General features: G+C 38.2%; 2 protein-coding genes across 3 annotated transcripts in view; both read right to left on the bottom strand.

Annotated features, from left to right (window-relative positions):
- pias4a (protein inhibitor of activated STAT, 4a) overlaps nt 1–871 on the bottom strand; it is an 11,335-nt gene extending 10,464 nt beyond the window's left edge. The window contains exon 1 of the mRNA XM_017702294.2: nt 730–871. Coding sequence (XP_017557783.1) covers nt 730–756 — 27 coding nt within the window. The 5' untranslated portion in view covers nt 757–871. The remainder of the gene's footprint in view (nt 1–729) is intronic.
- A 2,730-nt stretch (nt 872–3,601) lies between these two features.
- On the bottom strand, nt 3,602–12,516 carry scamp4 (secretory carrier membrane protein 4). Of its 2 annotated transcripts, XM_017702292.2 has the most exons (8): nt 12,431–12,516; nt 12,134–12,293; nt 8,757–8,773; nt 8,505–8,633; nt 8,196–8,352; nt 7,389–7,490; nt 6,615–6,732; nt 3,602–4,885 (listed from the first exon to the last, which is right to left on the bottom strand). In XM_017702292.2, the coding sequence occupies exons 2-8, from the start codon at nt 12,142–12,144 to the stop codon at nt 4,703–4,705; spliced, it is 717 nt and encodes a 238-aa protein (XP_017557781.1). In that variant the 5' UTR covers nt 12,145–12,293; nt 12,431–12,516; the 3' UTR covers nt 3,602–4,702. The 2 variants fall into 2 exon arrangements, with proteins under 2 accessions (XP_017557781.1, XP_017557782.1); XM_017702293.2 differs by lacking the exons at nt 12,134–12,293; nt 12,431–12,516 and adding an exon at nt 11,754–11,827.
- Nucleotides 12,517–13,872: the final 1,356 nt, after the last annotated feature.

Here is a 13,872-nt window from a genome sequence, read left to right as displayed (position 1 = left end):
TCAGCTTCTATTGAATGAACTTAAGTTATTGCAACCGTTTATACAAATAACAACGTAAGTCTATCAGCTACCAATAAACTAACCTTCATTAATACCAGTTCATAACTATACTAGTTGATCAGTTTACCGGGTCCATCATAAACACATGCTGTACTTTGCACGCTAGCACACGGCTATTTGAAACGAGTCTGAAGTTAGCTTTTTATTAGAATTTTGCCGGTCCACCTTAAATGATGCAGCTGTTACATGCAACTACTGTACCTTTTAAGGTGGAACGAGAAAATTCGAACAAGAAGCTGACGAATAAAAAGCTGACTTCAGCCTCATCTATTAGAGCAGCATGGAGCGGTATTATGGAGGCTACAGCGAGTGCGGGAAGGCACCGGATGAGTTGCACACAATCACTTCTTAGCTGTAATAGTTGTTGTCAGATTTCCAGACTGACAGGCCAACGGTGCGTTAAGCGGGAGCTGCGGCTATTTTGCAAAAAACATCGACTTTACGTTCAGGTTCTGTGTCCCAAAAGTGAAAGCCTGTCTCATTCAGTTTAGCTAACGTTACAGCCTCAACTGCCAACGCAGTTTACGGACTACCAGCGGTAATAAAAACACCGCGACACGGTGTTCCTCGCTTCTACTGGTGTTTAAATACACAACAACCATCTTCTCCCGTGTATTGGAAAGCGCTTTTATTCTCGGCAAAGAAAAAGAAAAGCGCTCATCCACTCACCATCGCTTCTACTAGTTCGGCCGCCATCTTCACAAAGCAGCGAGAGTCCTGAGGCGAACAGCGGCGGCGCACCAATGAAAAGCGCGGACTGCCTTCGTGGACGGCCCGGCGTGTCCAATCAGCATCCTCTACGTCAAAATACAGGCGGGCATATACTGAACAAGGCGTGGTTTCGCGCGTTTAAAGAGACAGTGCGCTTAAAAAAAACGAACACTTGCAGCCATGTCTATTCGTCCTCATAGGCCTCTGGTTGTTGTATATGGGTCCAAGCACTGTCTGAATTCCATCGTCCGACTCGCTCGCTTTAATAGTCTGGAGTGAAGGCGAAAGCCCGGTGTATTTTCAAGCCAGCTTCAACGTAAGCATAGGGCATTCAGCGCGAAGTGGAAGGGAGCGCATGGCTCTGTCGACTCCATTCCGTGCTGAGAAATCCATATCGCGAGTTGTGGCGAGCCTAACGTTGAGGAATAAACGCTTTGTTTAATTTCTATCTAGTTGTTTTAAGAACACCTAACTTAAATAAATACGCAGATGGTCGTCAATGTTAAAAGACTAATTCACATAGCAGGCTGAGATTTAAATGTTTTTGTTTAACCGGCGACTGCACGGGGGAAAACGAGCCTCGGAGAAGGGAAAAATCAATTTGGCACATTCCTCAGCCAACTCCATGTCGTGTTTTACTTGTTCAGTGCGAGGGATGGGGGATGGGAGGACAGAGAATGTTGAACATTGGGGTGAAAGAATAAGGGCTGTGAATTGTCACTATGAGTCTGATAAGAAAAGCACTCCTAAATTCTGTGTGCAGACACCGTGGTAAAGAACAAATGAACTTTCACCAGATTAATGGCAAAACGAATCCATTTAATCAAGACTGCTGTAAAAATTGCTGTTCTTTTAACTGGTTGGAGGTAAATGGTTATTAAAAATGCGTTGGGGAGAGTCAGCACAATCACATTTTCATTGTGTACTTGTGTTGTTTATAGTGCTAATTGTCGATATTCAGGGAGAATCTGTGAGCACAGGATTGACCCAAGCTGTGGCCTGTTGCAAACATGTGGGGGAGCAGTTGTTCTGTTTCATAGAGAGCAATCTGTAAGTAATTGCGCCGTGACACTGTTTGTTTGTTTGTTTTTTTGTTGTTTTGGCTCTGCATTCCAGCACACCGGGTTTAAAATGGGATTATGGCTATAAGGTTAGAGAGCAGAAGAGTAGCTTTAATTAATTCACATAACACTCACATCTTCAAGGGGTGAATTATTCAGCAATCGTTGCCCTGGGATTCACATTCTAACCAGTTCACCACTGTTAATGAACACAATCTTAAATATTACTTGCCATGTTTAATGCTTAGTTTGCATAACCTTTGCAGTTTTTTGAATACCTGAATTCTGTGACGCATTCACCATTTTTCAAAGGATGCAATTTTCCTGCTTGTATGTTTTTTTTTTGGCCACGGTTGTTTTAGTAAATGCTGTTTAGTGAAGAACATACATTCTGCTTTTTTAGGGCTTTTGATTTACTCTCAGAAAGGACTGGCGAATCGATATAGAAATATCGCTACCTCTGATCGATATGTTTCCTTTTGAGAATCAATCTTCCATCACAGTGCTGAAACTAAACACTTCCTTTAAGCTTTGAACTGAATATACAATAGTATTACAACTGGTGGTGAAAAAAAAAATATCAAAGTAATAAATGTGTAGCACAGGAATGACATTTCCTTCAGCCCTCTCTTTCCACTGCTCACACAGATGGGATTCAGTAAATGCTCTATAATGGCAGATGATCAGGAGTTATTTCCACAGTCAGCAGCAGTTTATTTAATATTAATAAAGGACTTCAAATGTCATTTTTAAGGACCACTTTTTTAAAACTGGCTTTTACTGTAAGATCACAAAGAATTCCCTCTGATGCAAAAACAAACTATCACTATATCTGTATATATGCCCACTTGCATCCAGCAGTGCTTCAGTAGTCTCTAGTGCAGTGGTCACCAACTCTCCTCCTGGAGATTATCTTTCCTGCAGAGTTCAGCTTCAACCCGCACCAACCATGCTGTCCTCTTCTTACCTGACGTAATCCATCTGATTCAGCCAATCAAGGATGCCAAAGGTTAACTAGCAGGAGCAGGCATGGCAAAATGTGGTTGCAACTAGACTCCTCAGGAAAAGTAGATTTCCAGGAGCAAGGTTGGTGACCACAGCTCAGGAGTGAGATTTTTCAGCTTAAAGAGTACAGAAACCATCTGATGTAACCTGAAGATGGGAGGAACATTTAAAAAAAACTACAACTGCTTTGGGGTGGATTTTTAGAAGGAAGCCAGAAAGGTATTGTTACAGCTAGGAGGCTGAATGTCTTATTGCTGCCGTATAACTGTTTTTAAATCATCATAACACTGGGGAGAATTTATGAGATGAGAAGAACAAGCTAAAGTTACTCTGCTACACTGCCAGAAACAAACAAACAAAAACAGCTTAGACCAGCAAGATCTCCATTCTGGTCTAATAAAATTTAGCCAGTCACCCAGCATTATCATGCTGGTTGACAGCATACTAGAACCCAAACTATAACATAAGCTCTTTTGCTGGTGATCAGCTTTGCTGTTTTTTTCTGGCAGGGTAGTAAGGTAGCTAGATACCTTCTCTTCTCTGGGTGAAAAGTCTTGTATCTGGCATGAATTTTGTGCTGCAAAAGCATACTGAGTTGAATTATACTAATGCAGTGTTGCTCTTTTTGCATCTATTAAGACATTATAATGTTAAAAAAAAAAGCACAGTGATTCCTGTATGGTTCCGCTAATACAATGCTCATAGCCTAAAATTAAAGCTGACGTGTGCTTTAAAACATGTTGATAAAAAAAACAGAAACATTCTGAAATCTGAAAAGGAATGTTTTTATTTAATTTTCTTTACTTAGCCATGTCAGTAACATATTTCATATCTGATGCATTTATAATCATATCAAAGATAGTGTTAGTTACATATATAATCCAGCCCAGAGATGAAATGTCAGTTGAAAAATCTACCCTCTTGTGATTCCAGAGGGTAAAAAATAAGGTAAAAAAAAAATCAAGTTCTATACACGCAGTGTTTCAAACCCAGATTTAAATGGCCTCGCTGTAAACACTGTGCTCCATATAGGAACACACTGAAATATGATAGGTGGAACACTGGGTAAAGGAATGTATACTTTAACAGCAGGGCACTGAAATCAAATGCAGAGGATATCTGGACGCAGGTAGAAAAATGCACTGAGCAAATGATAATTCTGCATAAATGGACATGGCCACTTGCAGATCTGCAGAATGTCAGGCAAACTTGAAAGCTAATTCTTTGCACATGCTAAATGCACTAGGAAAATTAAGGCAGAAAATCAGGCACAAAACAGCAGATTGAAAAAGCATTAACTGCACTTCGAAAAGTAAAATGTTGTTGGGAAATTAAAAAGCATGCAACTCCTATGCATATTTTCAATGTATAAAATGACTAAGAATATCAGTTTCTGGCAAATGTAGAGACCTTTAACTCATGTCTATCTTTTAAAATCTGAATCATCTTCAGCAAACGATCAAAGAATGAATCATGGATGCAGCACATTTGATGTGTGATGTAAGGAATCACTTTGTGAAATAAGCACAGTTCTATTTCTCAAATTTTTCACATTCCCAATGAGTGATTTTGGAAGCTGCCATGACTTGAGGGTGAGCAGTACCTTATCTGCACAATTGTTTCATCCAGTAACAATATTTACGTTCCTCCACATGTGACCGAGTTGTTATGCAACCGTTTTGGCAATGTGGTTTGTAAACAGAAAGTACAATTGATTCCTACATGGGGTGTTTAGTCCCATTTTTGTAGAAGCTTCACCATTTCAGTGTTATGTCATTCATGTGGAGGCATGAGGTTATTGAGATATCTGCTCTACGCAGGAGAAAAGGAGCACTCTGACTCCATCTAGAGTCCAGAATGTTTCATCACCACGGTCCACTTTCTGGATAACTGGGTACAGCAGCAGGGTACTGGGGAAGACTTGGGCCACTCTCAGCAATGGCATTAAAGCCAGCGTCTCTGACAGGGGCACTCTTCCACACCCCAGTGCTCCATTCCTCCTGGGCACGCTGAAAGCTTCCCCCCCCACCACGGTAAAGCCGGTGAACCTGAAACAATACATATAACTTTTACCACTCTGCTTTAACTGTGCAGCTATATATATATCACACACACACAGGCCACTTTATTAGGTACAGTGCTAGTAAAAGGTTAGACACCCTTTTGCCTTCAGAACTGCCTTAATTCTTCATGGCATAATTTCAACAAGGATGTTGGAAACATTCCTCAGAGATTTTGTTCCATATTGACATGATAGCATCACACAGTTGCTACAGATTTGTTGGCCGCACTTCTATGATGTGAATCTCCCGTTCCACCACATCCCAAAGGTGCTCTATTGGATTGAGATCTGGTGACTGTGGAGGCCACTGGAGTACAGTGAACTCATTGTCATGTTCAAGACGTTTGAGATGATATGAGCTTTATGACAGGGTGCATCATCCTACTGGCAGTAGCCATCAGAAGATGGGTACACTATGGTCATAAAGGGATGGACATGGTCAGCAACAACACTCAGGTAGGCTGCGGCAACAATGCTCAATTGGTACTAAGGGGCCCAAAGTGTGACATGAAAATATCCCCCACACCATTACACCACCACCACCAGCCTGAACTGTTGATACAACGCAGGATGGATCCATGCTTTCATGTTGTTTATGCCAAATTCTGACCCTACCATCTGAATGTCGCAGCTGAAATTGAGACTCATCAGACCAGGCATAATTTTTCCGATCTTCTATTATCCAATTTCGGTGAGCCCGTGCGAATTGTAGTCACAGTTTCCTGTTCTTAGCTGACAGGAGTGGCACCCGGTGTGGTCTTCTGCTGCTGTAGCCCATCTTCTTCAAGGTTCGACGTGTTGTGCATTCAGAGATGGTATTCTGCATTCCTTGGTTGTAACAAGTGGTTATTTGAGTTACTGTTGCCTTTCTATCATCTCGAACCGGTCTGCCCATTCTCCTCTGACCTCTCACATCAACAAGATATTTTCGTCCACACAACTGCTGCTCACTGGATATTTTCCCTTTTTTGGACCATTCTCTGTAAACCCTAGAGATGGTTGTGCGTGAAAATCCCAGTAGATCAGCAGTTTCTGAAATACTCAGACCAGCCCGTCTGGCACCAACAACCATGCCACGTTCAAAGTCACTTAAATCCCCTTTCTTCCCCATTCTGATGCTCGGTTTGCACTTCAGCAAGTTGTCTTGACCACCTCTACATGCCTAAATGCATTGAGTTGCATTGAGAAGCAATTGAACCTAATAAAGTGGCCAGTGAGTATATATGGGGGGGCTGTCTGTGTGTGTCTTCATGCAATTGGTATCATTAATGGTATCAGTATAAGAAACTGCCATTTGTTTTGGAGGATTTCACTCAACAATCACAATCATAGTAACAAGGAACCCTCTGAACCTTGATTTGCAGAAAGGAACATGCCAAAACTGAACCACATTGCTGCAAAAAGCTAGTAGCTTACTGTAGACACATCAGCACTGTGATTGCCAACATCAGTTTCAATTTTTTAAATCTGTCTTTCTGTACACTTATGAACACATGTTTTTGTTTATGTTCATGAGTACATAAGTTGATGGGGTTTCAAATTCAGTTTAAATCATTTATTTTATGACATTATAAACATAAAGTAAATAAAAACTGGATTTGAAACCTTCTTTCTATGCATTTTTTTTTGTTTATGGCCCTCAGCCAATAGTTTGGGCACCCCTGCTTTAAAGTGTCTTTGACATAGACCTAAAGTGTGCTTTGCATCAGACTTACCCTGATAAGAACCAGTCCCATAAGCACTGTGACTATAGTGAACAGCACAGCTGAGAAGAGCATAACCACAGCTGATCCCACGTTAGTGCTGAAAAACAGCACTGTTGCTATCCAACCACTAGAATGAAAGGTATGAGTGAGGGAGAAGTAGACTGGGTTAGTCATTACCAGGTCTTGTATCTTTCACCTATAAATCTGAACACCAAACCATATGATGAGACAATCAGTCTCAGGTGGAACTTTAAACGTTATTCATTTTAAAAACTATTAGTTTGAAACAACTCCAGGAAATATACACTTGCTGAAAACAATTCATTTAAGTTATCTCAGGTGAAACACTCTTAACTGTTCATTCTTAAAGCGAGGCCATCACATCATGACTCAAACTATGAAGGGGACTCAACTCTCGTTAGAAATAATACAGTTTACAAAGTACAATAATAATAAAGCTAATGGAATATAAAATATTATTTATTTGAGGTAGTAGAGTTTTTGAGTTTTTCTCTGAGGTATACCTTCAAAACCTAACATTACGCAAAGTGTGGCTATTAATACCACAGTTCTGTTTTTCATTTCTAGCTAGATGGTTCAATGTGGCAGTAAAATAATTTATGACGACTTGCAAATCTATGAAAATGCACCAGTGGCAAACAGTAACGAGGAGGGAAGTGTAAAGCTCACTGGTAAGTTTGATACTGTTTGTATCAGATGGTCTCTGCTTTGACATAATAAAAACGGCATAATGTATCCTTCATGGTTTAGGATGATACTCACCATGCACCCCAACCAGCTATCCCTAAGGTCTGAATAAAAGCCAGAACACACTGAAGGAAGAAAATGAAGAAGAATGCCATGAAGTTGAAAGAGCTGTCAGCCCTGTGCAAAGAGATAAACCAAGAGGTTTTCATTTTTATATGACATAATTGTCAAATGTAGTCATTTGTCTGTCACAATCATGAAAATGCTTATATGAATAAGTTCCATATAAATAACTGCAAAAAATGTATTTTTTAATTTTATGCAACAATTAAAGTACAGTTACTACAATCAAGTTATTAGTAATCAATCAAGTAAATCTTGCATGTTTCTTTAGAGAGTGTGAAGATATGAGCAAAAATATTTGTTCTGCAAGTCTATAAGCTAACAATTAATGTTATTAAATTAACATTAGCTACTAAGCTAACAAATAAATAATACTCTGTGCTACTGGAGACATTATATGAAGGAGGAGGAGACAGGTGACTGACTGAAGAATGAATGAGAAAGACCGTAATGCTCAACATATTTTTTTTTATGAAAAAAGACCTGTCACTCAATAAAATAAGCCAACTGGCTCCCTCATTGTAGAAATATGCACATGCGCAACAGCTAAAACAAGCTCCATGTAGTTTTGGGTTACTAAGTCTCTTCCTATTCAATGGGTGCTCTTGAATGAATGTGTTCTTGCTTTCCCTTTGCAATTGCATCTTGCACAAACACAATACCTTTTTCACAATCAGCTTAAATAAATTGTCGTGATCTCAAATAAATGCAAGCAGATGATTATGTAACAATTGTCAGGCCTGTCCGGAGTAGCCTTACCTGAATGCCTTGTAAAGGGGCCTGAACCAGCAAGTGTAACTACAGGGACTGAACAGCAGGAGCCACAGGAGAGCAAGGCCAAAGTTAACTGCACCACCACCGCCAGCCCACCAGGCTATGCAAGACACCACGTTCACGCATAGCGTAATAGAGTACACTATGAATACAAAAACATCACTCATTATTATCCATTATTATTAGACTAAAGGAGACAACCAGAAAACAGGGCTCCAGAGACAAACAGTATTTAGTACAGTTTGGTTTACTCAGAAACTATGTAGGGTAAGTGGATTGTGTTAAATCACTTACAGATCCAAAGGTTGTAAACTCTGCGAACAAGCTGGCAATGAGGCTGAGGGATTTCCTCGTCAATGTTTTGGTAGAAACATGGCTTAATGCGGAAAAACGCAGGCAGAGGTGGGAAGTTGTTAGCTCGTTCTGAAACAAAGAAAGCAAGTGCGAGATCTCATTTTGACACTTTTACTAATCATATTAGTAAAGGCATAAGTAGGCTTGAAAGTATAAAACTTATCAGTAGTTTCACCACACCACGCTACTCACCTGTCATTGTGAGATCTCTGCAAAGTGTTAAAAGATTTAAGAAAACATTAATAACAGCACAACATAAATATCTACAGTCCAGTGCAGAGGTTTTAGGTAAACAATAAACATTATTTGTTCAGAAAAACAGTAATATTACATTAAAAACAAATAACATTAGTACAAGAAGTAGTCATTTATCATGTCAATAAGTTTGTTCTACCATTTCCAAACCTCTCTTCAAGGAAGCCCATCATTATATGTGGTTATTAGCATTACCTGGTTTGGTAAATGGTGATGGAAAAAATAAAGAAATAAAATAAAATAAATAAATAAATGCAATAACTGGGGGCTTCAAGTAGAGCTCTAGAACCCGCTCTTTAGACTTTGTTCTTGGAAACAAAAAATCTTGTTACTATTCACTGTATGTATATTTATATATTTTCACAAGCAAAAACAAATTTTTTTAAATAAATTCCCTTTAATAAAATAAAGGTGCTTAAGACTTATTGTATAGTTTTGTATGTATAAATTATCGTCATCTGCTAATACATTTATAAATATATATACATTAATTTGACCTTCGATTGGCCTACCATGTAAACAATTAATCAAACAATTATTTTCTGTAATACATGACAGTTAGAAGATAGGATGGATTCAGGCATGTGTCTCATATTATAATAGGGAATCAATTTTTTTATGTTTACAAATAATAACCCATTAAAGTATTAATCCTATAAATGGAAGGAATAAAGGTTTCTTCATGAATTCATGACAGCATGAATTTGAACACCTGCTGTTGCATGGTGAATTGGACAAAAGTCAGAATATGTATTTTGGAGGCAGGCACTACATTTTGACGGAAGAAGCAATTAGGTCTTTAAAATAATATGATATAATGTATTTTGCATAATATGAATACAGACATAAACAAAAAAGGTCAAAAATGGTCCATTTCGATTTAGGTTGACTTTAAAATGCCCCCCTCTCCCCAGTTACATTTTCATCAAATGTAAATAAAATCTAATAAACAGATGGATAGCTCAAATAGCTTTTACACAAATTTCCTTTAAGATAGTAGCACATCACTTGTTTTAACCAAGAGATTGTAGCGAATCTGCGTGGCAGTGTGAAATGTATGACCTGAAATCAAACAGCAAAGCTGGCAGCTAGCTAGTGATAGCTTACAGTTAGCCTCTTAGTTTGCTACAGGCATGGCACTTGATAGCAAATGCCAGATGTTTCTTATTCAAGATATTCAGTTAGACCAGTGCTGCACAACTCTTGCCCTGGACAGCCGGTGTCAAGCACAAACACACTCGTTAATCCTGGCAATTAACACATGATTTGAATCAGTTGTGTTTGAGCATAAAATTGAGCAAACTGTGCTAGAAAAAAATGCTCATCGTTTATGTGATTAATATTGTTTTTAGTAATCTGGTCACTACTACAACTGGGTTAACATCTAGCCACCCACCGTTTCATTACCTACTTAATAATAAAGAGAAAAATAAAAATACCCTATGCTACACAATCTTGCTAATGGACCAAGTGTGAATTTACCCTCACCGTTACAAAAGTTCAGTATACTGAACATTTTCCCAGGTATTCTAGCTCTACAGAGGCAGATACATGGCCACAATGACTTTGTGTTTCTACAGAACTCAGTCTTTTTATTAGTCCGTCATTTAATGTATTTTATCTCGTTATGGCAGCTGGCGAGAAAGACACTCAGTGCCTCCAAGACCAAATAAAACACTGTTTCTGAATAATCATGTAGGCCTAATCTGGAGATTTGGACTGAGTGTTGTAAATTATAGGTTGATTGGTGCTCATGCATTACAAAATGCACTCATTCAAGATTTTTTGTTTATTTTGTTAAAAGGAGAATCTTATGTTTATTATAGAGCGACAGTAGATGATGTTCTATTGGGATCATTTGGGGGGATAATTTTGTTTAATAGTGATTTTCATGGATTTCACTGCCCAGTATGACAGATGCAAAACTTACATGCATTATCTTTTTTTAATTGACAGACCAATGACAAAAACCTGAACATTTCCTTTATTTTATTTCTGAAACGCAGAAATGTCATTTCTATCTACTAAGCTACAATATGAAATGTATGCAATTTGTGTAATAATACATATTAATCTACGCAAAATAGCTTATGTAATTTTTTCTTCCTTTTTTCATCATTGACCTCAATTTTTTCAACCATTTTATCATTTTAGCTATAGCAATGTAAATCATAATGTATGCTCTGTGACAAGCTTTATTTTTATATTCATTAATATATATATATATATATATATATATATATATATATATATATATATATATATATATATATATATATATCTGTATTGTAGGAGTCGTTCACACAGAAGTTGAGATAGTTCCAAGACTTCAAAAACCTTTTCAGTAAATACATGAAAAGTTCAGTGCTGGATTTGTCTTGTTTTGTTGGTGATAATAAATATGCGCGCCCAAGTTTAAATGTTTAGTATCATGGATATTGAATATGACATATTTGCCAGCATGTTTGCCAACAAATAATTCAAGTATTACACTGCGAGCGCACCAGAGAACATGTTTGACAGCAAAACATCGTTTTTAAAGAGTTCAGTTTCAAGACTGACGATCTCACACGTGCAGACTCTTCTCATCTGAGCATCTGGAGTCCAATTTCAGGAACAGAGTGAAATATCAATATTGTCGAATATACTCATAAAGCTGCTTTAAATGGGTTTTGCTACGCATATCGAACCGATATTGTGGCAGTTAATGGCCAAAGATCCCGGAATAAGAGAGAAGTTGGTCTAATATAGAGCCGTTGATGCAGGTAACGGATGCATTATCAGCAGCTAAACGAAGCACGTTACAGATATGGCTGTTCATATACTACAGCTTTTAAGCTACTTACGCGACAGAATTAGCTAATAAGCAAACAAAGATAGTGCCAAGATTTTACGTTCACGGGAAAACAGCACTCGTTTAAAATGATATCCTACCTGTGAGGACGCTAACTTTAGTATCCAACTGTGGAATCCTGTCGATCCCGTGGATAACGGCCGACGAGTTCGTCACACTTTTGGGAAATGTAGTTTTCAAAGGCTCTTAACTGTATTTGTATCCAGTGGGGTCGAGAGTGCAAAGAACTACAAGTCCCCTATGCCAGCTGGTGAAGGGTGTGTTCACAGAGCTTGTGACTGTCGAGGAAGCAGCTTCATTTGGACTTGGGCTGTTTAGCGCAGTTTATGAAAACAAATGTTTGCACTGTGTTGTCACTGAACTTAAATTCTTATTACAATCTACGCGAACAGTAAATAAGTATTTATTACAGGAGTTGAAATGGTTCGTCATGTTTTTAGGACGAAATTGTGTAACTTACTCGTGTCTCATTCAGAGTCTCCCTGTCCGCTCATGGGAACACGCCTTTTCTAGTAGCTGTTCACATGGAAGCCTATGCGTGGAGCCAGACTATTACAGAGCCCGTTTCAGAGGAGCCAGTGTTCCCCGTTTCTCCGCCAGAGGGCGCCCGCGAAGGAGTCCTCATTGAATGGGTGAGAATAGAGCGAAGATTAAGTGACCGTTAAAATAGTTTTTAATCGCTTGTCCAGAAGAAGAACTTTCCTTCAGTTTTAGAAAGTAGAAGGACGTATTTCACTAAAAAGCAAAGAAAACCTACCTGTATGTTTCCTTTTTTTTCTACAAGTTGTTGGCAGCAGGACGACAGCATTAACTTACAGCTACCCAGTGCTCACTCTTCAGCGCCCCCTAGCGTTTAAAGGGAAATCGAGTCACAGAGATCACAGCCTCCCAACATCCCATGCTTTTATATTGGATAGTTCACGATTGCACCATTTTCACATGCAAAAATAAATGACTGATCAAAGTTCTGCAGAGGCTCACCGTTATATGGGAATATGAAACATGAGCAGAAATATCAATTGCTTTAATAAAATATTCAGAAAGTCCTTTTAATTAGTAAATTCAGCTACTTTAAGGGGCCTGTACCCTACACTTTTTATGTATTTCATTTTTTCCCTTGAAGTGTAATCATAAAGTTTATGTTTATAGGTAACAAAACAGTTTATGACCTATTTAGTTTATTCAATTAAGATTCAGATTAAAGGCACAATTAATTCCCTTAATTAATAAACATTTCTGTAAATGTGCCAGTTTAGTCAGTTTGGCTAATTTTCAAATGTACTCCCATGGCAGGTACAAAAGCTTGATGCCAGATGTCAAAATGATTTAATAATATAATAATAATAATACGTTATTTTATTTATGAAGAACTTTTCTTAATAGTGGCAGCTCAGCTGTAAGTGCCTTACAGACAGGTGGGAAACTATGAAAATATAACTATTTTAATTTGAAATAATATAAAACAATGACACAGATCAAATTTACATAATATGAGGGTTTCCTTAACATTCTGTTTTTGCTAATGTGCGTTTTATGACAAGATATATGTAGATGGCCTGTGTTCTCATTGGCTGTCCTATGTTGTGACTCATTCAACAAGGAGGCTGGGCTGAAACACTCCCTATAACTTCAATATGAGTGGACAGGCAGCTATATGTAACTGTGTTGATTAAACTGGCTGTTTTTGCAGCTTAGTTACCATATATGGACTGAATGAACTGGATAATGAACAGCATGTTTTGAAACTTTAATAATGTTTACATAAATCACTTTTATGTGATAATATCACAACACACATTCCAAAAACGGGCAAAAATTCAATGTTCCATTATTTGGGCCCTTTAAGGTGCACTTAGTGCAGACACAGGCATTCAGTTGTGCACACATAGCTTTCAATACCTTTGGGATGAGTTTGTGATCAAGAACTAATCATCCAACACAAGTACCTTACCTCTCTAACGCTCTTGTGGCTGAATGCAATCAAATATTTACTGCAATGTTCTGGGGCAAAGCCTTCCCAGAAGATTAGAGGAGGCAGCATATTAATACTCTTTATTTTATAAGAATAAGCAGATGTATATACTCTTTTGAACATGTATCACATTTCTGTGACATTTTGCCAAACGTGCCCTTCTGGTGCACACGTAGAAGAGGTTTTGTTTTTAGACGTTTTGCTCTGTTAACATCCGTTAATTGAGT

This window comes from Pygocentrus nattereri, chromosome 15 (assembly GCF_015220715.1).
Source record: "Pygocentrus nattereri isolate fPygNat1 chromosome 15, fPygNat1.pri, whole genome shotgun sequence".
Lineage (NCBI taxonomy): Eukaryota > Metazoa > Chordata > Actinopteri > Characiformes > Serrasalmidae > Pygocentrus > Pygocentrus nattereri.
This window is presented reverse-complemented; position numbering and strand designations above follow the sequence as displayed.